The following is a 26,560-nucleotide window of genomic DNA, read 5'->3' on the forward strand; positions in this document are numbered from 1 at the left end:
CCACTGGCTTCTGCACGTTGCAATTTGGCGCTGTTCTTCGGTTTGCCAATGCCATTGTTTGACTTGGGCTAATACGAGTATGACTGAGCCTCAGCTGCAATCGAAGGAGGAAAAGCACAGCGGCAAAGAGGGAGGTGGGTGGAATCCAACTGAGATTTGCAAGGACTGGACGGCACTGGACAGGATAGTAAAAGGACACGCCACGCTGTGGCCCACGTCCCATGTTCGAGGATAACGCAAGAAAATGTTCTTAAATTAAATATTTGCCTGGTCCAAATCGGGCACACAGCCAGCTCCGTTGGCATTGGTGGGTTAAGAGAATATGCAACTAATCATCATGACATTCACAATGCCCCTCCATAAATATTTCACATGCTCTCTGGCGATTTCCGTGCAAATATCTATCCAGCAAATGCATTGTCACTGTGTATGTGCGGAAATCTTTTATCACGTAAGTGACCGCATGTTGTGGACAGCAACTAGCTTTAAGTCGAGCTTAGAACGATTCTTTTCACTGAATCATAAGCATATGACCCTAATGGTGTTCTTCAATAATCAGGATCAACAGAACATTAGTGATTAATCAATTCTTGAAACTCAAACGAGGTATGAAATTCATACTATGTATATAATTGAAAGCGGCTTTACATATCTTGGCCTCCCCGTTTTATTTTCCTGCAAATAGGTTTTAATATTTTGAATTCTTTTTAAAATTTGTAATTATACACTTTACTTGGTATACAAGATTCGCTTCGAACTGCAACGCCAAAACTAATAATATTTTTGAATATTTTATTCATTTTATTTAATTTTGTGCCAATTGCAAAACAAATATGGAAAAATAAGACTTGCACTCCCACAAACAAGGTAACGGGTATCTGATAGTCGAGCTACTCTACTATAGTACTCTACTATATTTATTTTTTTTCAGAAGTAAATTTGTTCTAGTTTTTATACTATTAGATGACCAGTAAATCTCCAGACTTTTATATCTTTAGTTATGTAACATAATTATGGGAAATTATCAAAAATTACTACCATAGCAAATATAAACCGAATTACCAGCATTATAAGGACCACTGTCGAAATAAGTTTGGTAGAACATAAAGTGTAAAAAGAAATTGGAAAACTCGAATTGCATTCACTTGGAGAAAACTTCCAATGCAAATGGAGCCATAAAATGGTGCTGGGGCAATTGCAGTTGCAGCCGCCACAAAGTCTGCAAAACATCATCACAATCCAAGCACCGAATGACTGACAAGGAGCGACTTAAAGCTATAGGACGTCGGAATATCGCCAGAATATCGCTTGAAAGAGATGTAAAGCCGTTTGCCACATCCGTAATTGAGCCAAAAGGGGCACAAAATGGGAGTTATACATACGCAGGGTCTACGCATTGTTAGGCGGCCCATTACACAAACTGCACACAGCATTTAGTTTTTGCCTCAAGCCTAATTGGCCTCATTATGGTTACAAGGAATAGCGCTGCTCATTTGCGATTAACCACACGTAGAACATAACTACAAACGGAGCGTGGGTTAAATCCAAACAAAAACAGAGAAGGAAAAAAGGAAAGCCCCCATAAAAGGGGGCAAAGTGTGCTCCAAAATCAACGGTGAGTTATGTGTGTATGATATCTGTGGGAGTGTGGGCAGAAGAAATTTTGCCCCCGGCATTATCTTTTGTACTTTTATCAGTGCTGATAGACCCAGAAGCTCACAGACACAACCCAAAACGAATCCTTGTGTTTCATTAGAAAACGGCTAATTTGGTTGTGGGCTGCGCATTGCAAATACTTATTTACCCGCCGGATGTACGGTGAAAAAATCAAGCGAAATTTCGCAGAGGATGAGCAAACAAAAAAAGGCAGACAGACTCGCTCAGAAATATAAATTACATTTGCCAGAGGACCACAAAAAGTGTTGATAAATGTATGAAAATTAGGATTACGCCACCAAAGGAATGTCAATTAGAAGAACTTCTCGATAAAAGACGCAGAAATATGTATACACTTATATTTTATACATCAGTGGTAAAAAAAAATAAAGATTCTTCTTAAATCTTGCAAATCTCCATCTTAAAAAGACGTTTTGTTAGATCTAGTTAACGAAATACAAAATTCTTAATAGATACTTTGCCTTGCATACAAAATGCTCTCATAACTTACACATATTAAGGAATGTAAATTCCGCAAAACTTACGATTTAACATATTAAAACAATAAAGCGCACTGGGATGATATATGCAACAATTTGTGGCATGAGCACACGCTGACATTGCTTATAAGATTAAAACAAAAAATACAGAAAAAACAAAGGAATGAGCCAAAAAAAATTGTCTGTCTGCTCTGTCGCAGCATGGAAAGGAAGGGGAAATGGCCATAGAAATATGTCACAGCAGGCGAAAGTGAAAGACAGCGGCAAAATCCGAGGTGTAATATCCTGCTTGACAGCCAAAAAAAAAATAAAAAAATAACAAAAGAGCGAATATACAAGCAAGTAAAGAACATCGAATAGAACTTCACGTTCCATCAGAATGCGAACTTGGAAAATGCTTTCAAAATGTCGACACAACGACGGGTGGCAAGCCACGCAGGATACTTCAGAAAAGGCGGCTTAAGCTTATATCTGTGCGTCCTTTATTAAACGGGATTCCCTCGTGCCCCTGCGTTAATTTTCTGCAAACCCCTGCCATGGAGTTTCGTTATTGGCCAGAAAACATTATCCTTGCTGATATTTTTTAAACTTTTAGTAAAAACCCTTTGCGTGTTGTACTTCTTCTAACTAATAAACTTTTTTCGCTTTTGCAAGCTATTTTGTACATTTGAGCGGATTGAATATCTAATAAGATAAAACAAAACATTTAAGAAATCTAAAAATCGGTAAGAAGCAAGAAAATCACTTTCAGCACTTGAATAAAAGCGAAGCCTTAAACAAAAATCAATGGAAAGAGAAATGCAAAACGACATTCTATAAATACTTGATCTATCATCATTCGGGGTCCCAGTCTCCGCCCGCAAATCCATGTGCCATGCCAGACTGGAAACAGATGAAAAATAAAACAAAATAAATAATGTAAGCTGTTGACGCCACCGGGGCGACCATTCCGGCTGCAGTATCCTGAATACTGAAAAGTATGGAGGCTGCTGGTGCAGAGTGCATGACATCGGAGCCAAGAGTAGCACAAATCCGCTTTAACAGGCCGCCAACTGACTGCTTGACTACTTGGCAACATTCAGTGCATGCAGGCAAGAACCAAGGCCTGCTCAACTAGGAACTAAAGCTAAGGCAAAAGCAGGCACTCAGCCAAACGACAGAAGCCGGCACAACAATCCATTCATTTCATTCATCTATGTACTCATGCGAAATGAAAAAGAATGATGCAAAGTTGTAAGCCGGCGGTGGCTGGGATTGTAACTAAAAAGCCAACACTCGCTGGAAAGTTAGTTTTACGGCCATTAGATACCCGGTACTCATACTTTTTCTTGATGAGCTATTTTCATTCGGAAATGATTGCATTTCAATGTGGGGATGTTCATGAACTTTGCATGGAATTGGTTTGCTTCAACAATCTGGAAAAGGGAATAAATGATTTTTTAAGTAAATATATAGGTTGCAAGCGAATTTAAGCTATTCAATGGAATAATTTGGAATGTAAAATGAACAACAATCTCCATCGACTGTGTCTATATACAAGTATTCAGAATATGTATATTTTCATGTATTAAAATGAAAGACAAGAAAGCTTTACATTGCATGGCATAAACGAGTCTTCACTATAATTTTAAGAAAGCAAATCTGAGAATAACTGCATCTGAACTGAATCCATAGACTGTTTATCACATTCCCGGCATTTGCTGCTGATTGACTTCCTTCGCTGATAAATCAATTTCTTATCTTTGAATGAATTTGATTTCTTGTAAAGTGGAGATAATCGAGTTTGTGCCCTTCGATAGTTGATGGCGAGACTCAATTGTCGTGCATTAAACTTTCAGTGTGATTTATGTTAATTTATTTCGATGCATTGCATTAATTCTCTTTTCTTTGCTAAAGGGAGTTCTACGCACTTGTTGACTGGAATTCCTTGATGAATGAATTCCTTTTACGATTTTCCCAGTGGGTCTTCCAACTTCTTTCATTCGCTTGCAAATTCATTTTTCGTCGGCACGTGAGTTGATTTAAAAGCTGCAAGGAAAGAGATTTTTGGCAGTCAACTTAAATTTATTTGACTGCTTGATTCATACGAAATCAAAGGTAAAGGTAAATTCAATTTTTTCCGAGCTGAATTTTTGATAGCCAAGTGATGTAATTTCTCTGACTGAAGGTAATAAAGTTGAAGCAACATTCTGTTCGGCGTGGAATTCAAAAATTATTCTTCACCAGATCAGGGTGTATATGATATTTCGATATTTTATGAAATGATTTAATACATTTTGAATTATTAAGGACATTTGCCACATTATCTCTCTCTTTAATTCACTTAACTTAAAACCGGTTTTGGGTCATTCCATCTATCATTCACAGAAGCCAAAATGTAACTTTTCCAACCAGCTTCAATAATGTAGCCATACTCTCTGATTTAAATTCGTGCGATTCTAATTGGTGTAAAGCAATTTTATGGCTGTTGACCGGAATGTGCGAAATTTTCAACTAATTTTGATGTTTTGCCACACAAACTGCAGTAAGGCAACCCACATATTTCGCCTCCCAGCAGTGAAAGACGTGTGGAGTCGAACTCTCTTCAAATTTGTGATGTCCAAAGGACATAGGACATTCCATCAGAGTGCCAATGGCGAAGTACTAATTACAAACATGTCGCCGGTTCATTCAGTTCGGATTTGGGTTTTGGCCACCATCCTAGTTGTCCATTTCCATGCTCGGGCCATCATCATCTCATTTTCCCCGAAACTAAATTTGTATGTTGGGGTTTTTGGGCACTTTGATTTGTGATTTGATTTGCACTCAACCAGCCGAGAGTTCTATGACTGCAGTAGCATTCGGGTAATTATGATGTACGGCTGCAGAGAACATGTAAAGTTCGACCAACTTCGCCTGATGGCCATTGACCCGGCTTTATCTAAGCACTCAGACACAAACAATGATAATGGCTGCCCTTTGTTCGCATTCGACCAAGACGCCAACAATTGTTTGGAATTTATGAAGAGCTTCCTGAGTCCGGAATACTGACCTGACAGATGTTCAAGTAAGTACAATTGTTGCCACTTAGGATGCACTTACAACTGTTTTAACTTGAAGTCTCACATATCATAAAATTTGGGTTCAAAGTTCATCCACTTCCTGGATGAAAAAGCACTTAATGCAAATGCCAGTTCAAATGCTAAAATTATGAAGCTAGCTCTAATTTCGTCACGATTCAAGATAACGTTGATTTTTACCTACTTGGCATAATCATGACAACTTGATTTTAGTTTCATTTGGGATTAAGCATAAAATGCTAGATTATAGTAAATTAGTAATGACTTCCAAGACAACACACAGCACTTATTGCCCAATTCCTTTTGTCGTTGCCTAATTATTTATAAATATTTATTTAGTGTGCAAATTACCAGACTGTACTGGCAATATTGTCGTCAATTAAGTCAGGTACCAAAGCATAAATATTTACTCAATGCGAAGGCAATGATAATATGCTCAATTTGAGATGTATCCCTTGCATTTTGGCAATATTTGTGGGGCAATGAAAAGCACGCACACTTACATGAGCTACCCAAACTTTCCTTTGGGCCTGAGTTTCCTAATTATTTGCCATTTTGGCTACACGCTCTTGGGTTTATTGATCATACTCGGTCAGATTTTGGTATGACTAGGAATTGAGAAAATGCCTGTTTGAACATTTTACTCATTTATGGTCACAACAATATGATGACAAAAGTTTCTGGGCCTGGGTTTATGATTCCGTTTGGTTAGTTTGCAGTTCTGTTTTGTTTTCCTTCCATTTTGCATATATTTTATGATGCAAGTACGTTGGGCAGAGAGGGGAGTGCAAGTTTTGGGCAGGCCATATTAAATTAGTTTAGAAATTGTTGCCCTATAAACAAGTAGATTTGCATATCTCTTCCGCTTTTCTCTGGCCATACATATGTCTGGAGTATAGAGAATACAAACAATATGTTTTCACTCAGTGGCGTTCACTTATTAAGATATATACATTGTATTTTTATTTTATTCAAGTACAGTTGTCTTAATTTAAGTGAACATATAATTGTATTTGATGGGAGAAATAATTATCATTTAGTTATGCAGACGTTGAGTTAAATAACGATTCCCACACCCCGTTAAGTATTTATTTAAGCTCATATTTTATTATGTAAGGAGCTAAACGTATCATAAAATGGCTTCGCCTTAAAAGGGTTCGTCGGATTTCGCGTTGGCTCGTAAAACGTTATAATACCGAGAATGTCCCAGAATATCCTCGACTAACACATAGAGCCGCACAAACTTGACACGCAATCCGTTAGCCACAAACGCCTTGCAGTATGCAACAAGTTTTCCGCTTTCATACTCATCTTACGCAATTATATGCGCTACATTTCGCAAAACTTTTGCACGCAGCAGCTTTAACTCCTGACTACATGGCACTCACAAAGGGCTTCGCATTGCTCTTTTTACGATTTATTTTTCACGTGACTTGCGACCAGGAGGTTACGACACCTTCACGTGTCTGGGGCTCAAATTTTTTTTTGACTCGTGGAAGGAAATTGCTAGATCAGGAGGATGGATAACTACTCGTAGAATTATATATCTTAGAAGTGACAACTCTACAGTTAAAATTATTTAAAATGGACAAGTGGTGACTGTATAGTCAAATTTCGAGTTTCATAAACCTTGCAAGTTCGAAGAAGATCTAGACAAGCAAAAGAGTACCAACACCCTTATAACTTATGCTCCTAAAATTTTGAAGACGGATTGACGGATACATATAAAGTGTGATTCGTTGCCTGGACCCATGGAAACGTAATGCATGAAACTGCAAGATATTTACAAATATGGTGACAAGTAAATTTATTTTATGTTCTATAAAAAAACTGCTTGCTAATACACAGTTCTTGTGTCAGATTTAGTTGGGGAAATTCCGAGTCAGCAAGGCAATACTCAACACACTCCTCAATAAGTCATTTCCCCTTCAGCAAACAAGCAGTGCTATAATTATTTCCCCAACATTTCTCCATGGCTCCAAAATATTTTCTTGCAAACCGGCAACCACTTGTTGATTTTGTATGGTGAATTGCAGTGTTTCTCTCGTGTTCTACTTTTGAAAAATGCCATACTGCGCATGCTTGGGAGAAGGATATTTCGAGAGAAGTAGCTATCCAATTCGTGTCAAACATTTTTGTTGGCCAACAAATGTATTTGCTGAATGCGTTTGTCACTTCGTGGCCGGAATTCGGTTACCATCGTCATCATGGTTAGCATTGCAGTTCTCCATAAAAAAAAAAGAAGAATTAGAACGGATAGAAGTAAAATCAAAGCCAAAACCAAACAAACGAATCAGACGAACCAAAATTATGCAAAGATTGACTCAGGATTTTGTTCGATTCTAGTATAAAAATTAAATAACTTTTTGTAGAGCTACAACTTTAATTATTTCACTATTTAATGTCTATGGTAAACAGTTTTATACTTTGGATCATCAAACTTTTAATAGAAAAGTATTTCATTTAGTTTTATTTTTATAAATATACTCAAAGTCTTCTGGATTTTTTTTTTTTTTTTTGTTTAATTATAAAAAAAAATATGATGTCACTATTCCCTAATAGGAATTTAATTTGATTTCGGATAACAAAATGGAACACAGCGGCAGCCGCAAAATAGAAGAAAACCCAATCAAAGATCAAAGCGGATAATGCAATTGTTATGCCATAGTGTCATTTAGTAAAAAGTTTTCGCTTGAATGTGATTTTCCACATTCTCGGCGTATCCTGTTGTTGGTTTTTCTTCCTTTTTTGCCGACAAACTAATGCAATAACATTCAATGGCGAAATGCAGTTATTATTGCCCAAGTTTTTGTTGGCCAAATTTGATTGCAGTTGGCTTAATGCTTCCATGTATGTGTGCTATATCGTTTGTTTACTTTTGTGGGTTGTTTTTGCAACAAGATTTTCATATAGTACATAAAAGCTTTTGGTTCGGACTTTGCCTTTTGATAATTCCCATTTGGTTTTCAATAGGTTTTTTTCTTGCTTTGTTCGCCGCTTTACGCATTTTAATTTAATATGGTAGTCAATGATTTCGCATTTTCTTTCGTGTTGATTTTTGGCATCGCTTTTATTAGCCAATTAATAAAAATATTGTTTGCGAAATTGCTTTAAATAAAATGCTTTAGCAATGATGGGATATTACAATTTTTACGAATTTAAGTGTCATTTCAATGAACATTGCAGACATAGTTAATTTTATATGGGTTTTAAAGAGTCTCGAATACTGGAAGCACTTGCATTAAATAGAATCGTTAAACTCTATAAAACTGGAATACAGGTTATCCATTAATCAAATTATGTAGACCAAGCCCGATATTTTTTTTTCTTTCTTCAGTAATTTACGCAATAATTAAAAACGCCATAAATCATGAATTAACTAACAATAAATAGAGTTTTTGCCATCGAATGTCAATCTAATGAAATGGAAGCCAAACTACGAGAAACCGTGATGAAGAACTATTGAAAGGGGAAAAAAAGGACCCAGAGAAGTGTACGATAATATGCTCGGTTGTAATCGTAATCATAATAATCCTAATAATAATAATGGCCATTAGGCAGGAACGGCACAAGCCGGCAAAACCATTTGGCCATTGAATTCAATTCGTGCGGAAATTATTCATTATGAATGAGGAGCCAAAAGACTACGAAAAGACCAAAGGGGTGACCTGTGACCCCCAATACAATCACCGACTAGCGAACTCCCAACTTCACCGCAAAAACGCTCGCAAATCAATTCACGAAAACGTGAGCAGTTCAGTTGCATAAGCCCAAGGGGGAAAACCACAAAAGGAGCGGCAGGGTCTGGAAAATGCCGGAAGCAAGGAAGAGTCAAAGTATTTCTGGAATTTAAGCAACTGGCATTCGTGGCCCCGAAATGTCAGCAGTCGGAGGCCAATGCGTGTCTATACCATGTTAGATGGAAATAAATACATAGTACATAAACAGTAGGATGCTCACCAAGAATTTCGAAACTATAAGAAAGACATTCGTGAAGGAAACAAACCTATTAATAATTTTTATCCTTAGAATAAATAAGTTTACTTCACCAAAATGGATTAATGGAATAAAAATGTTCATATCTATTTGTATTTTTTTAAGAAGGGAAATAAAAGGGGGGTAGTTTTAGCGGACTTGAAGTTAGCAGGAGTGAAGAGGAAAGTTAAAGTGAAAGTGCAGTCAACAGTTTAGCAACATTATTCGCAGCATAAGTCAGGATTATCACTTAAACGCGGACCGCCCCCCGGGTACTCGGGTGAAAGTCGTGGCAAAAACTTCGGAGAAGTGGAAAATGCTAAAAATGGAAGAAGTAGAATGGGAAAATGCACACTAAATTGTTGAACGCGAAGTTGCAGGAGAAATGGCCACGCTCGGCATTCCTTCAATGTGTCGAAAGACAACGATGGGCAATGGCACAGGAACAAGGACCGGCGAATAGAAGAAACTGGGGCCCTTACAGCCCGACAACGAGTGTTCAAGGACGCCGTTTTGAGCCAGGCCTTTACCACGGCTCCCCTTTTTCCGCCATCGACGATGTCGTCAGCTGCAAAAGACGGCAACAACTTCGGCTTCTTCACTTCATTTAAAGGCCACTTGTCAATGATGGAATGGAAAAAGAGGTTAGCTTCCCCATGGCGAAATATGGCCAGAAACCCCCACCCGATTATGCTGCTTGTGTCAACCAACTGTTTTCCTTCAGCCGTTTTGCTTTTTGCTGGCGATTATCTTTTCCTACCCTATTTGTCGCGCATTATGCTCCTTAAGGTAGGGCTTATTTCATTTATTAGCGAACGCTGAAGATTATAGTATGTCAAAAACGGTAAACATAAGAAAAAGGTTTTTTGATAAATTCCTATATTTAATAAAAATAAAAAACATTTTAAAATGCATTGTAGCTAACAAGTTAAGTAACAGGGAAAGATTGGCTATAGTTATTGAGACTTTCGGCAGTCAAATTAATTAAAATTTAAATTAAAATAAATTTTGTACTTATTTTAACTATATAATTAGACTTTTTATAGCCGTTCATATGGGTTGTGTGGCAATCATTTGTTCAACATTAATAGCACAAAGGCAACACATTGTGAGTCGAAACTCCAACAGGGGCAAATGCAACTCTGTGGCCAAGGTGCCAACACAACCGCAACGAAAAGTTTTCAGACCACTCCTGGCTGAAAGTGCGCCTGGCCACACGCCTCCAACGGGCCCTCCTGACTAACTAACTAACAAACAGCGACGCACAACCAAGCCCACACACAATTGAATTGAAGTGTTTTTGCACTTAAAAGTTTAAACTTTAATCCTTCAATAATATTTTCGCAAGAGTGCAAAGTAGGACCCACCTGGTCACACCACCCCTACCGATTCCATCGGGTTCCCCGCCTCTGCGGGATTTCAATTACCCAACAGGTGGGGAAAATAGGAATTCACTATGCAGCTCATTGGCGAATACTTCGGATAAGGAGTTTCGAATTTGCATAGTGGAAATAGCGTTGTTTTGCCCAAAAATACCTGCTTTTTCGGCTTAACCTATGAACTTCAAGTGCAGTCCTTTCGGCTAAGCCCGGTTAATCGATAGGAAAATTTAACATCGACTTTAAAATCAGCGCCTCCCAGCCGCCCGTCATTTCGGATTGCGGTTGCAATGCACCATAATTAGCTAATTGATTTCAATTTGCATTTCGTGGCTTTCGGGGACAACGTCGAGTGGCTTTTTGCAGATATCAAAATGCGGTCAGCGAAGCGGGTAAGCTTTAAGAACGACTTTTTGTGGGTTGGCAGGTTCGTCAATGCAATTATAAACAAGGGAGAATGCTATCATTAACCCGTTACTTTATAATACTTAATTTCTAGGACTTAATTTCTAGGATTTCTAACAATTCGGATATACGTTAACGAATTTTTAAAAACGACGGTATACAAAAGTTACACCAAACAATTTCGGTGTAACCGAACTGTCTGTGTGTCTAGTTACCTGGCTTCCACTTTTCGATTTTCTATGCCGGTCCATCAGCAGCTTTGTTTCGTCATAGATGGCAATGGAAGCTGCAGGATTCGAGGTGTATCCTGTGAGCCTTCAATCGAGAAAATCACATCAAACGCCTTGCTTTGTGGCTACTGTTTACGGTTGGGCATACAGTTACAGCTACCTGAACTTTGCTTCAGTTTTAGCTCGTCCAAAAAGCAGGCCTGCTCCAGCGCCTTTCGTATCCTTGCAAGGCTTCGGCTTCGCAAGCCACTGCAGTTGTGGAGGCTAATCAAAAAGGAAAAATGCGAAAATCGTCTTTGTCATCATATGTCTAACACTCGTCTCACTCGTTGGCCCGCCCCTGGGTTTATCCATCCATCCCGCAATCACTCTTCTCTCACCTTGGTCCTTCGGCAAATTTGCATAGGCGTTGATTTTGGTAGCTAGTACTACTGCAGTGCCAAGTACCAAGGACCAAATACCAAGGACGATGGGCGCAAAGGTTTTGTGTTTTGGCGTGTGTGTGTGTGCACGGTGCTTTGACGTTGCCGAGCATCAATCAAAGGATTACATATCGCAAGTTGAAAGGCTCTTTAACGCACATAAAAAAGTGACTCTGCTGGAAGAGGAACTCCTATCCTGGCACGCCATTTGAATGTAAAGTAGACTCCTAGCGGCCTTTCGATCCATCTCAGCAACCCATTCCACGCCATAAAATATCGAAAAATTTATGTTTTCATCTACATGAGTTTAAAGCTCTCATGTCATGTTTTTCGTGTGTCACACATTTGAATAACAGACCCTATCAATCATCGAAAAAATACAGTAGCAATAGTAATACCAACAAAAACACCATGGAACTGAACTGAAACGTTGAGCTAATGAGTGTTGACATATGTCAGTTAAAATGGAGCCCACTAATAGGAAGTGAGGGAAAACCGAAAAAGTGACAGAGGAATGCGCCATGGCAGTCCCTATCTGGATGATTGTTAACAAGCCGACTGACAAAACCGCAATGAAATTGAGCATTCCAGGGGATTAATTAAAATGTTGACGTCTACCGAAAAAAGCAATTGAGATCCTGTAAATAAAGGACACGAGAGCAATAAATAATATTACGAATTGGGAATCAATCTTTAACTCATTAAATCCAATTTAAAAATGTTTTAATTTGATTGACTATAAATTTCATCAACTTTAATATATATCAGAATTTTAACTTGGTTTATAACTTTTAAATTCCCTTTAAATTCAGATTTTCTGTTTGCTCTAATTTTTGTCACCATTCGCTTTATAAATTGAAATAAATTTAAAAAGCTGAAATATGAACATTGTAGGAACTTATATACATAGCTGCGATGCTATAATTGACATTAGACATATAAAGTAATTCAATTATTCTTCTTTGGTTACCTTAGCCTTCCAATTTTGGCAAAATTTCTTGCCTTCATAAACATTTATGTGGTTATGTTGTCCAGCCCCCAATAAGCACCCAACTCACACCGCAGCCACAACGTTAATGACAAATGTGTGGGGTGTGAATGTAATTACTGGCTCGATGTTGTGTAGTATGAACTCATCTACGACGGCGTCACACGCAGTTGGCCAAACGTCCGAATGTCCTACCTTCAGCGAAATATGTACGGTTAGCAATTGCCTCGACCAGACGCACAACCACTCACACACACACACACACGCGCACACACGCTGTGCAGTCACATTAATCTCGTAATTAATTAAACCAAAGTCCGGGCATAAGCACAAAAAGTGACTACTTAAGCCATTTTGTCTCGGAAGCCAACACATGGCCCGCAACGCACACAAAGGCAGCCTCTAACTGACACATGGACAAGCACGTTGGACATTAACTTGGCCTACACCCACACCCACACCTACACCCGCACTCACACAACCACACACACTCGAGTTGAGTGACAGGCGGCGGTTCTTGGTTTTGGTGAGTAACAGCAACAAAATGAAACATTAAGTGAGCGGAAACGGAAACGGCGGCCTAAGTGCGCGTGCGTATGTGTGGTTCGGCCGTAAAGTGTTACCCAAAAAGCCAACATCCGCTGACCGTTGGTACACTTGGTCCTCGGAATTTTATGCCTTTTTAGCCCTTTGTTCCCAGAACAGTGACCTGTTGATCTTGAGCAAAAAGACAAAGGTTTATATTAGTTTATATTCTTTAGGGACTGTAGTGATTAAATAAAATAAATTATTAATGAAAGAATCTGAAAAACAACCTAAATTAGGGTATAAGTAATATTTTAAGTGGCTTTTCAAAAGAAAGTGCTTTGGTAAAACAGTTAGCTTACATTATTGCCTGTCAACATTATTGTCTGACAAGACAGATGCAATAAAATATCATTTTATTAATTTACTGGATAAAGCAAAACTAATTAAATTCATTGTGCCTATTTAAGTTTGCTTTTTTTAAGCTCAATCCCAACAAACTCAGCTTGAATGCGTTTTTCGTGTTTCATGTAAGGAAGCCAACGGAGGTGGGAAAAATGATAAACAGAATGAACGTGCGAATACAAAAGACCTGCGGTACTCATGGTCCGACATGGAGGAAAAGTGTTTGCGAAAAATGGCAAAGGGTAAATGTAGGCTGGAAAAACTGCTGAACACGGCCCGTCATATGCAAATGCAGTCGGCCTGCGGACATTTAAGGTGTTCGAGTCGTTGTCGTGGTTGCACAGTTCAAAACTAAGATCACGTTTAAGCTTAAACAAAAAATAGACATATATTTTAATTTTTTAATAATAAAATCGCTGTTTATATAGGAATATAACAAATATTATGTAGCAACTAAAAGCAATTTAAAAGCAATTGAATTCAGTTTACAATCACTTTGTTACACCAACTAAATAAAGGCAATAATTTTCAACACTTAACAATTCAACAATTTATATAATTTTTAAGGATATAAAACTTGCGTCACATCTTTTCGATCATGTCCTTGGTAGCAGTCCAGAGTGAATGAATGAAAGACGAGTGGTCGACGATGCCCTTGTTGCCAATAAATCGGACAATGATAGCCCAACATGATATGGGCGTCTGGATAATGTGAAAGCATTTTAATAAAATATTTTATGTCGTTGGGGGGTAGAGGGAACCGTTGGAATTTTAATGCTTGAATTAATATTGAATGAATAATAAATGAGACAGCTTGAGAGGCACGGAAGGGGCATTCTTTTTGAGTTTTACACGAATAAAAGAGCTGCAAAGTAATTAAGTAATTAAGAATTTAAGAGTAGTTCCAAGTAATTGCTATTACCAATTTATGGTTGTATACTCTTAAATTAAAATCCGCGCTCGGAGTTTAATATTTTTAATTCATTTGTAGACGCTCAACTATTTATGACATATTTTTTTTCCATTCGAAAATGTTCTTGCTTTAATAAACAAAAAATATTGTATTCATATAAATGCTCTTTTCAACGAAGGAATATACACATAGCAGTTTTTACACCTCTGAACGACCTCCACTTATTCAACAACAGTCACTTTTTTTGTTATTCCGCCATCCCATTGAAATCAATTGCAGTTCGCGTCCATCAGAAGCGTAAACATTTTGCTGTCGGAAATTAACACACTTTCCGTTTCCGCCCAGAGGTGCGGCAGAGAGTGGGGAAAAAGCGATTCAAACGCCCACATGTAGCCATAATTTATTCATATTCTCCTGGATCTCACTGTCCTTGTAACATTTTTCTTACCTGTAAAAGCGGCGATTTTTCTCGTTTCCCGCTCACTTTACGAGCGCTCTGAAAATGTGCTAAATAAAAATTAATGACTGCCGGAAGCGAATTGTAATCAAGGGGCCAAAACGAACCGAAATACGTCAATAAGGTCTGGCAAAAACAGTCAGGAATCAAACATTAATGACAACAACAATAGCAATAGGTGAACCAGAAGCAGGTCCATTACACCACACATACAAATACACAAATAACCCATCACTTCCTTTCGCCATCTTTTTTTTTTGCTCATTTCCGGTGGGAGGACTCGCATTTATTTTTTGTGTTCGTGTCAATCAATTTATATTGGTGGTATATAGCCAGATATTTATAAACTTTCGCAGCATAAGGGGCAGTTTTTGCACATATCAATAAAAATACACGCTAGCCCCTAATCGGTTTATATACATAAATAATAATCATCGATCAAATTTTCACCACAAATAGCATCATTTGAAATCGCTCCCGTGGATGAACGGATGGATAAATGCAAATGACGTCCAGCAGGAGGAACTGAAGCATCTGCTGTCGACATCCATTTTGCTTGGCCATTTGTTGTTATGGCCTTGAAGGGGGAGTCCTTATGGCCCACAAAACCAATTGCACAGCAGCCAGGCAGGCAACCTCAACTTCCACCAACCGCCAGTCAAGTGTCCTGCCAGTGACTTCAACCAGGGAACGGGGTTAATCCAACCTGCCAGCTATCTTTGGCCATCTCGGTGTCACGCTTTCCCCCTACACCGCCCGATCCCCTTTACCCCCCCCCCTCAGTCATGGCATGCCGTCACTCAAGGAGTGCTCCTCGGAACCGGTCCTGTTGATGTGCCAAGCCATTGTTATCGGGGCTATTACAAAATTCTAGAAAGCAAGTTTACGGCAGTGCGTTGGACAAATTGCTTTCGAGGCCACCACTCATCTATACGAGGTTAAGTAAAGGAATATAAAATTACTTAAGCTCATCATTGGACAGTGGATTTGAAATCCATCAGATGTGTGCATAATAAATAAATAAAATGTGTACTATTTTTCAATATGAGTGTGCCAACAAAAACTGAAACGACTTGAAGTCAAAATACTTTAATTGTTTTCTCTAGCCTCCTCATAACATTCCCCTTTCGTTTTATATCTCAACTACTTTTTCTCTCTCAGCTTTCAGTTAATGTAAAACTGAAGTCCAAACTGCACAATTTTACAAAGTTTAAACCCCGCCATTAGGCACTTTAAATCCGACTTGATTTTACGCACACACGCTTTTCTATTATGCATAGCCAAGATACACAAAAGAGTTTCTCACTAAAAGAAATCAGTGGTTCAGCACCATGACAATCCGCAGCTTGCAATGATAACATTTGCAAATGTTTCTGTTTATTTATTTAAGAGGAACAAATACAAAACAAAAGTGTTTTGATTGAATGGAAATTTTCGATAATGGTGAGAAAAAAGAAAAGGGTTTTTTCTATATAAGCGAACGAGGGCATATATTAATGTACTCACTATATAGTGACTATATGGCAGCTTAAGGTGCTCTATTCATTTGTACTTATTGTACATTGTAGGATAACTTAAGAATTAAAAGATTTAATATGCATACATGTGATATTAAATAAATGTGCCTAAACAAAATGTTTTAATTTCTTCATTTGAAACGCTTTGTTTTCAACTCATCAACAAGACAATTAAACAATTATTCATACTGAGACTCTCAACAAAACGGAATCAAAATGCAAATAGATCTGTTGCTCCCCGAGCTGGCCACGCCCACTTCATCAGCATGCCTCTGCAACGCCCACAATCAGAGCCGAAAAAGCAATCAACAAATATCAAAAACTTCGCTCATTCGTGTCATAAACAAAAAGAGCAAAAACTGCAGAAGGGCAACGGAACCAATTCAAGTACAAAGGCCAGTTGGCAGTTCGACCTTCCCCCACCGCCCACTGAACACCACCCACTTTCCAACTCCCACCAATGGGGTGTCGACTCGCCAGGCCATGAATATTTTAGTAAATGCCGCGCAAGGCTTTGACTTTCCCACTTGGTCACCCGTGGTTCCTCACTATTTACAAAAAACAAAAACAAAAAAAAAAGAGTTAGCATGGGTAGATGGGAACGGGTTCTGTTTTTGGGGGATCCGACAATTTACGCCATTTTTGGAAAACTTTTCCTCTGCTTGTGAGTTCAGTTTGCCTCATGGAACCACCTTTTTTTTGGTAGGAATGGGGGGGGGGGGGGCGGGTCAAAAATGTGCAAAGTTTGTTGGTGTCGTCGTCTACGGGGCATTTGAATTACGTTATTGCCTAGAAGTATGGTTTAGTATTTTGCGGTTGAAAAAGTTTCAATTGCTTGGGTCGTCGACATTGCGTTTTTTATTAAATAAATTGCAGTGCCACCGTCTCTGCCACGCCGGCACTTTCCCTCCATCTGTTTGCCGCTTTGTTATGCAAAAATTTTCGAGTCAAAAGGGTTGAGTCTAGTCCTCCCGGGGGCCACCAACTCACCCAAGTGTTGAAGTGAAAAAGCCGGCATTGAGTAAACAAGTTGCGGGTTTTTCATGCATGGCCAAAGTGAAAGAAACTGCTTTTTAACTGGGGAAAAGGGTGTCAAGCAGGAAAGGGAACGACACGATACCCACGAAAAGTTCATTAATTAATGAAGCCAAGCCAGTCATTTCGGTTCGCTTAAATATCGCTGACATATAGACTCTTCTTTCGATGCTTAATTTCGTCATTAGATTGCAGCATAGCTCTAAAAAAAACAAACTATTTTTGTTAATTATAAATAATTAAATGAAAAATGTTTACTTATGATATATATGATATCTAAAAACAACAAAAGAGAGAACTACAATGCAGATAACCTACTTTTACCTGACATTATTCCATGTTTTTTCGGAATTATATACCAGAATTGTGTATTCTTTATTATTTAGCATAGCAATAATTATTATTTTACCAACCTCTGGCAGATGGCAGACATGAAGGCAAAACTCGTGTCGGAAGCCACGAAAAGCCATTAACAGCATAATGCATAAGAACCCGGGACAAGAAGTTTATATATCAATTTGGTAATCCCCAGCGCTTAGCACATATCCATGGCCAGAGCTCAGGACCTCCATATAGGCGTTCTTTGCGTGCCCAGAGGTCCTGTGGTTTCCGCTATTCTGTTATCCTTGCAGCAGTAGGATGGCTTGTACAGACTTTTACCCGAACTCTGGTTGTTAGTCCTAATTAATTATCGCAATTAGTTAAATGCAGCGAAGGAAGTACCGGCAATCGGGGTTCTTCGAGGGCAAAGAGGCAGCAGATAGCGTCAGCTGACTGCGGCAAAAAATGAATTTTCTGCTTTCGTTTGCACGGAATGCCCAGATAATTCTCGGTTTTCCGTCTGCGTGTCTAGTTTTCATTTTCATTTCATTTCATTTAGTTTTTCCCCTCGCCGCTTCCGGAAACTTTTTCTCACCACCATGTTGTTTGTTTATTTGTTGTTTATACCCGTAATTGAATTGTTTAGAAAGGCCGAACAAAGATCCTTTGTTTTCAATCGAGTTGGGCTTTCTGAAGGATACTAAAATAATACAGTGGAATAGATGTGAGTGCTGTTCGTTCGATTTGCTTGTCGATGAACTGCAAACCTTTTTATCTATTTACTTAGTTACCTTGACTCATCCATCAACTCTTCCTCTAACCGACAAACATCGAGGCAATTCTCATTGGAAATTCGAGGCACTGCAAGAAGCCATTGAAAATAGCATCTAACATCAGTAAACAATCTGCATTTTCAGTTACAAGACAATGCATATAGCTTGCCAGCCAAAGGATATAAGCATTGCCTGCAGGACTTGCGTGTGTGTCTGAGGAATCTTATGCTGCACACATGACTGAGCTCGAGGATGCGAACAATTGGGACGGGGAAGGAGCAACAAAGTAGTTGCACAATCTGCACTGATAAATAATAAATCTTCAGCATCGGCATGCCGTCTCGAGGAGTCGGCTCCGCAGTCTGGCGTCCTGGCGACGATTCAACTACAGCATAGACAGCCTTAAGTTTTGATATATTTGCATGCTGCAACAAAATTGCAACGCAGACAATGCGGGAAATCTTTCGGTAATGAACTTTAATGGTGTCGACACAAAGTTTTCGACAGCGAAAATAGTCCTTACAGAATGCATAAAGTAATGAATATAAAAATTATTCTATAAAGTAAATGACTTTAATTAATATTTTTCGCTGTGTCGGGCTTGCAACTGAAGAGTTCGCGTTTAAATGGGTAAGATAGGTAAGATCAAATTCCAAATCTTTTAAAATAATTAAGTTTTAAAAAAAAAAAATATAGTGCTTAAAAATCGTAGTAATTGCACTTGGAAAAGAACAACTCTAGCTATCCTTTCAATTAATAAAATAACAAAATATATGAACAAGGCATTAAAAATCCCATTGTAAGGATCGCAGTTTCCGGCTTGATATCTGTAAAATTTTGTCTGTGTCCTGCTAGTAATCGACAAGCAAACATTAATAGCATTTTGGTGTTTGCTTGGTGGCTGTGTTTTCACGCAGATAAGAAGCCAAAGGAAGCCGTTCCGTAACCGAGCCACAAAACTTTGTGGGACTGCGTCGAAAGACATGGCAGAAGTCCTGCTCCTGAGTTGGTCCTGCTGCTGGCGCCTTTCGCTTTGACACAAAGCTGCAAGGCAAGCGGAAAGTTTTCGGTGCGCCAAACTTTTGGTCAATGCAGTTACATAATACAGGGCCGAAAACCCCAGCGTGTTTTTGTATGTTGTGCTTGTTTTTTGATTTTTTTTTTTTTTTTTTTTGTTTGTTATTTTTTGTTTTTGTTTTTGGGCCAGCGTGTAATATGAGCTAAGCGAGGTCAGATGCTAGCCGCTGTGTTGTTCTTGCATATATACGCTTATAATTAAGCATAATATGGGCCAGATCCTGGACGGCAGCCTCCGTTCCACGTACTGGGCACTAAGTGTTGGCATGTGGTTTTTACTGTTGCCAGGATTGCGATGTCCTTGTTGTTGGGTTGTTCTGCATTTTGTTATTATTTTCCCCTTTGTTTAGGGCTGGTTGCGGCAAACATGGTGGGTCTGCTGCTGCTTCTGTTTCTGTTTCGGTGGTGTATGCGTGCGTGTTTGGTAGTCCCCTTTTGCAGCATAATTTGCACAATTAACACTGCAATAAAGTTTTTACACCAACAATTAAGCGCTGCCAGAAGAAGAAAGTTTAATTGGTAAATTTTCGTTTAAATAAGTATAATAACCAATTAAAGGAAATTATACGTTCGGCTCTTCCAATGCAAAAACAGAGCGTCAATTTACACAAGTCCAAATGTATAATTTTATTGAAAATAAAAAAAAAATTGAAAATTGGGAGACTTTGACCTAATACTCAACTAAATTTCGATTGATAGAAACTAGTACACTATAGGCAAATTAAAAAGGACTTTAATTTTCTATTATCCTTTTTTATACTTATAGCGTATAGGTTTAGGTCTCCGGTATGTTGAGCCGTAGTCCTAGACTATTGAAGAATCCAGAGAGGAAACAGCGTCTGCCAAAATTCCAAGTTGGAAACGGATCGGTGATCGAGATGGAAGCTCCTCGAAATAACCGTCGAATCCATCAGGTCGCCCAAATTGGAGACGGTTTGACTACCCCTTTGGAAAGTCCATCGAACAACTATTCATCTGATAGATCCCTTCCCCAAACGAAACTTGAGGAGGGAGAACAGGATGTAGACTACTGGGAGTTAAAGAAGGTTTTTCAAAAACTTGACCTCTCCGACCAGATCGTCCTCTACCGCTCCTTTCGTCTCCTTCCCGCCGCCTGCTACACCCTTTGGCGAAGTACAAGGAAACGGCTCGACTTCCGCACTCTTCATAAGGATCTTGGCGAGGAATCCCAGAGACATCTTATCGTTCACATGAAGGATCATTTTAAGTACGTTTACTTCGTCGCAGATAGACTGCAGGTGGGTACGTTTACATAATATTTCAAAAGTTTATCTTCCTGATCGTTCATATTTCTTAGGAAAACCTTAATGTTTTGGAAAAAGCAGGAGTCAAGTCGATAGTATCTGTTCAACGCTGCGAACTGCTGATGGAAGAAAAGGTTAAGTCTAGCAGTCAACAATCTGGAGAAGATTTTGGTGGAAATAGAATGGCTCAGTGGCCACTGCATGCTCTTCCCAAATTGATGAGAAATTTGCGCCGTCTGACGGCCGATTGTGAAATCCAGGTGCACTTCATCGAACATTTTAAGGAACTGGAGTTACTAGTGCTCAATGGATTCATTTCGCAGACTGCTCTCACTGGGATCTTAGAGCGGTGCCACAAATTGACCAGATTATTTCTTCGATTCGATTGCGATACACTGAGCTTGAAGCTCATTGATAAGTGTTCCAATCTGAGAGACCTATCGTTGACCACAGGACTGTTTTTTCACCAAAAGGACCTTGTCATGAAACTGACTGATCTTCGACTGTTGGAGTTAACACAATGTGAAACGAGAAGTCAGCTGACACTTGAGTGCATGCAATTTATACTGAATAGACGGAAAGATTCTGTGCAACTGATTCAAATAGATTGCAAAGGCTTTCAGGATCCCAATTGGATGAAGGAGGTCGGGTTGGATCGGTGCTCTCGATTGCGGGGATTGGTCCTGGCAAACTGCTACTTCTGCGACCGCGAGATTAGCCGGCTCTTGTTTCCAAGAGTTCAGAAATACATTGCTCTAATTAATTGCCCTGATATTAAGGACTACCAGTTGATAGATATGGTGCGAATGTGTCCCGGTCTCAACGATATCTACTTGCTGGACTGTCCCCAGTTGAGCTGGAAGGTCCTTCAAGGTATTTACCGAATCCGGAGGAGTGAAAATCTTAGCTATCCCATTACCATTATCCTCAGTCAACACTCTGAACTCAGGGATGCCTATCAGTCCATGGTACGTAGAAAGTTTCTCTTATTTTAAAGTCCTCTGGTATAAATCTTAAAATAATTCTTACATTAAATAATTTATTTATTTATTTATTTTTTTATAGTACTCAAACTTCTGGTGCTTCAAGCTCCCTTTCCTCAGAATGGAACGCGTAATTCATCAATGTCGACCGATTAGAGATATTCAATTTTTTTTCAATAGCAGCGAATAGTACTGTAGAGTTATAGTATCCATAGCTGTTTTACAAATATTCTAAATAAATATATATATTTTTCTCCAAACCCCCAAATCATCAATGTGAAATTGGAAACAGCTTTCAAGATACTATGTAAGCATCATATTTTAATATATTTTCACTGTGGGCAGTATATTTTTAATATGCTTTAGCATGTTTGAGTAAATCTTGAATTGAATTAAAACGCTTTTTTCTGGATTGAAATCTTTTATAAAAATGCAATATATATATATATCCAAGTACCGTAATTTACTACTCAAGTTGATAAAGTTAATTTCCGTTAACCTCAAAATAAGCCACACAAAGCAAATTTCTCATCCTCACCAGGAGGCAACAACCGAAACCATAAGGCATTTTCAGCTTATTACGGCTCATTTCACAAACATTTTTGTCTCGCCCACATGGGCGTTGGAAATGGGCGGAAAATCCGGGGGAAAGTGGGGAAAAGCGGGAAAAAATGCCGTACAAAGGAAGCCGAAAAAGAATGGCAGTGAAGCCGGAGTAAACGAGGCATGCGGCAACCAGTAATGGACAATGGCTCAACAAAGACATGTGAATTATGTCATCTATTGTTTCTAGATTACTCCGAGGAACCAAAAAGCAGATGGCTACATTTGCGGATCCTTTCCACTGCCACAGCCACTTACTACACTACTTTTCGATTAATTAAATTGTGTTTTGCTTTTGCTCACTTATTGGATCTGCTGAAAGCCAATTAAATCGGCAATGAACCACACGAGGAGCCTTAAATGAGATTTTAAGCTTTTGACAGATTGAGTTTTGATTGGAAATGGGAGCTGAAAGTGGAATTGGAATTGCAGTCATCGTTTGGCGACCGTGGCATTAATAAATTTCCAAGTACTTCGCTTCCGGTGTATGGTTTATTTAACGACACAAGTGTGTGCGATGGGGTAAGGAGGCAAGGATGTGTGGGGCCAAGATATTGTCCTGCTCCTGCCGTGCGTGAGGCCATAAAACACTCGAAAGTTATGGTCCTGGTCGATGGCTAAATGCATTGGTATGCGTAGCGTAACGAAAAACAATTAGCTGCGGCCAAATAAAAGTGGCCCACATGCTGCACAACCACTCACACACACACACAATGTCTTTGCACTCGGCAAAATGATACAGCTATAATGCTGAATTCCCTTTTTAGCCTAATTCGATATACATAAATGTATCAAATTGTATTTTTTAGAATTTTTAAAGTTAAAATAAATATATCAATAGATATTTTTCAGATTTCTAGAGAAACGAAACAATTTTACTCAATATAACCAGCTCCATATTATGGCAATCGAATGAATTTGGGCAAAAAAATGTAGTTCTGAGTGTCGCTGTGCGGTATCCATCTTTGTTGTGGTGGTAAAAACTTTTATATGGCTTGATTCGCTTGTTTCCTGCCTTGTCGGAGACACGCCCCCATCCGCCCCCGGGGGTCTTATCACTGTATACAGTGTCTGGAGCGGATTGCTGGCAAAGTCATGTCCTGAATGACGAATTCCAACCGGCTATTATGTTCACGACTCACTCGTCCGAAAGTTGCAGGCAGGAGAAATTGTTTGGCCGGAATCGTGTGCATTTTACTTTCTGATATTCAATTAATCGAAGTTTTATTTGTCTGATTGCCATGCGAGAAAGTGGTGATGGTGATGGTGATGATTGTGGTGGTGCTGCCACAGATAAGTGGATGAAGATAAGCAATTAAAGTGTGGAAATTGTTTGATTGTTAAATTTTATTCGAAGAGATTAACAGGCAACGCTATTTGAAGATAATTGCCAGAACAAAGATCCGGCAATCCGTTTATTTTTATTAGTTATCGGGATTAAATCAGAATTCCTTGGATAAAGTTATAATTGAAGCTTACCATTGCATAACATATTTTACATATTTAATATATATTGATAAGAACTCATTCCAAATTCTTTTGGCCTGGAATCGTTTTTAATTTCCAATACCTTATAAATTCTGCTTGGTAGCCAGGGTAGAATTTAGATAGCAGTTTTCCAATGTCCCCATTATAGTAAATTCCAAACAACGTAATCCTTTAATGCCTTTTTAGCTGCTAGTGCTCCGGATCCGGCGACGGGTACTTTAGCAGGAGCTTTAGCTCCTTTCAGAGCAAGCTGCATCTCGAATTCCTTATTTACTTTATAGGTGCAGGCAAAGTAAACCAATACCAAAGCTATTTTAGTCGCTTACCGTGTTTCCTCATTTTTTTTTTTTTTTGTGCTTCTTTGAGCTTCTTTCCCCGACTGAGTTTAATCAGTGGCATTCTAGGATGCCCCTCTCCGCATTCCGGCTCCTTTTTTTTTTTGCCCACCACGCTGCCGTTGTCCTGCACTCAATTCGTTTTCTTTATTTTCCATCAGACGGAAGTCATGTGTGCCGGCTGCACATCCTTTATGCCATGGCAGGCAACTGCAGTTCGCTACCAGGTCCACGATGAAGAAGTCCGTCTGCCAGCAGTAAGGACTACAGCCGGACACACACACACACACACATACACATATACACGTATTTAAGCCATACCTATAGGGCAGATAATCGCTTTACAATCAGGCAGGAAACTATTGCAAGCATGATTGTTTCCGCGAAACGTGTTTGCACCGGAGCAGTTTCCACCAAATGCCAAGGAATAAGGAAAACAACTTTTATTCAAGAATGTCGACATTGGCCGTAGTCTATGAGCACATCAATGAAAAATAATAAATTCACAGTTTTATGGAAAATATTTGCACCTGATGTTGAAAACACCTTGATCAAGTAATAAAAATGCTCTTCAAGTGGAAAGGTTATGGCAATATTTAAATGTTTTGTAGAATTCAATAGTAATCTTAAGACAAATTCAATATTCATTACCTTAGGCACATTATTATTTTATTTTATGCTATTTTTTACATATTTAAAAATGGTTTTTTGGTCACAATCATTTAATTTAAACTAGTAGCACAGTTTGCGAAATAAACTATAATTACTGACAAACAAATCCGACTTCCTGGCCTTATACAAACCGCAGACCGAAACTCAATTTCAAATGTCAGTCAAATAAGAAAAGGGCCGCTGGTGAAAATTTCGTCTGACGGAGGCCAACCGCAAATAAATTACTCGGCCACGTTAAAGATTTGTTAATAAAGATAAATTTACTTATCGTTTATCTTGATTATGCAAAAAGCCTAAGTGAAAACTCAAAGACCTCAGGGTTCTTGGGGGGCACCATCGAAGGAGCTGCGGAGGAGCACAAAAGCCAGAGACGCCGGTGGCAATTGAATGAGGAGGCCAAGAAGGCAGCAGATGGGCCTAAAAACTTTTTCATTTCCTTCGGGCCAGGCCAACAGAATGGCCAACTAAGACTGATGGGGACGAGAGGCTAAGGATGAGTTTGGCCGGCTACGGTATATGGGCCATGAATAAACATAATATATATTGCACTGTTTTATACCAAATTAAATAACTTGCCTCTCGATCTCGGAGAGCCTGGGCAGCAATTCTGGTCTTAGCATATTTGCCCGAGGCCAGGGATTCCTTTTTAAAGAAAGCCAGTGTCATGGGAGCCAGGAGTCTGGGCTGGTTGAATAGACCTGGCAATGTCAACAGCTCCTGATTAAGTTCTTGGAGGCTCCTCGTGCCAAGGAGATTTCTATGGATATTATTCAGCTCATTTTTGTTTGCAATACCTTGGTTGGGAGGCTCAGAGAGAATGTTTGCACATTGGCAAGAAATTAATGAGGTGGACATATGAGGCAGGAAATCTCTTTTAAATGCCATTGAATTCAATGCTTACATGTTAACTTCTTTGAAAATATTGTAATAAATTTAATTTCAAATACAAATACACAGTGAATGAATGGAAACAATATCTTAATATGATCTTTCAACTATTTCTGTTTATCAAAACGATTTAAAATTTTTTTTGGAAATATATATTGTACTTTAGTAGTTTATTCTCCCTTAAATTCCCAGATATCAAATAGTTTTCCACTTCCTAATTCCAAACCGGACAAGCAATCTAGTCCACTTGTTCTGAAAAATATAAAATAAAAGTTTTTCGCATTCAAATCTCCTACTCGGTAACCACAAATTTTAAAAATAATCTGTAGCCAAGAGCTGGAATTTGAGATACATTTATTATGCAATTTAATAGCCCAAACCAAGTGCAAATAGTTTGCTGACAGTCGGTAAGAGGGGCGTTCGGATGAGTACCCCTAAAAACCAACGGCTCAATCAAGAGAGGACTTGGCCAGAGCAGAGTTCAACAACTAACAATTTGTTTGCTCCGAGTGTGGGTCATTTGGGCAGTGGAAAGTGGAAAGTGGAAAGTGACCATGAAGACCGGGCTGATTGGTGGGTCCTTTTGGTTACAGTTTGGTGAGCATCGAAACGGACATACTTTAAAATGTGTTGTGTTGTGTTGTTTTGGGCTAGGGCAAAGGTTTTTATTTATTGGCATATAAACCACA

At 38.9% G+C, this 26,560-nt stretch overlaps 1 protein-coding gene and 4 long non-coding RNA genes across 5 annotated transcripts, besides 1 other annotated feature; 2 read left to right on the forward strand and 3 right to left on the reverse strand.

The window, feature by feature from the left end:
- The first annotated feature begins 848 nt into the window (after positions 1-848).
- Positions 849-910: a mobile genetic element.
- A 2,927-nt stretch (positions 911-3,837) lies between these two features.
- lncRNA:CR44734 (long non-coding RNA:CR44734) lies at positions 3,838-4,159 on the reverse strand. Its single transcript, NR_124303.1, has one exon. It is a non-coding gene; the product is annotated as a long non-coding RNA:CR44734 (long non-coding RNA).
- A 523-nt stretch (positions 4,160-4,682) lies between these two features.
- lncRNA:CR44735 (long non-coding RNA:CR44735) lies at positions 4,683-5,083 on the reverse strand. The gene has a single exon (NR_124304.1). It is a non-coding gene; the product is annotated as a long non-coding RNA:CR44735 (long non-coding RNA).
- A 6,864-nt stretch (positions 5,084-11,947) lies between these two features.
- lncRNA:CR44736 (long non-coding RNA:CR44736) lies at positions 11,948-12,314 on the forward strand. The gene has a single exon (NR_124305.1). It is a non-coding gene; the product is annotated as a long non-coding RNA:CR44736 (long non-coding RNA).
- A 7,982-nt stretch (positions 12,315-20,296) lies between these two features.
- Positions 20,297-22,142, forward strand: CG31819 (uncharacterized protein). Its single transcript, NM_165148.2, has 3 exons — positions 20,297-20,896; positions 20,956-21,870; positions 21,968-22,142. The coding sequence occupies exons 1-3, from the start codon at positions 20,426-20,428 to the stop codon at positions 22,073-22,075; spliced, it is 1,494 nt and encodes a 497-aa protein (NP_723954.1). The 5' UTR covers positions 20,297-20,425; the 3' UTR covers positions 22,076-22,142.
- Positions 22,143-25,076: 2,934 nt separating this feature from the next.
- On the reverse strand, positions 25,077-25,882 carry lncRNA:CR43840 (long non-coding RNA:CR43840). The gene is made up of 2 exons (NR_073790.1): positions 25,560-25,882; positions 25,077-25,490 (listed from the first exon to the last, which is right to left on the reverse strand). It is a non-coding gene; the product is annotated as a long non-coding RNA:CR43840 (long non-coding RNA).
- Between the last annotated feature and the right edge of the window lie 678 nt (positions 25,883-26,560).

Source organism: Drosophila melanogaster, chromosome 2L (assembly GCF_000001215.4).
Source record: "Drosophila melanogaster chromosome 2L".
NCBI classification, from domain to species: Eukaryota; Metazoa; Arthropoda; class Insecta; order Diptera; family Drosophilidae; genus Drosophila; species Drosophila melanogaster.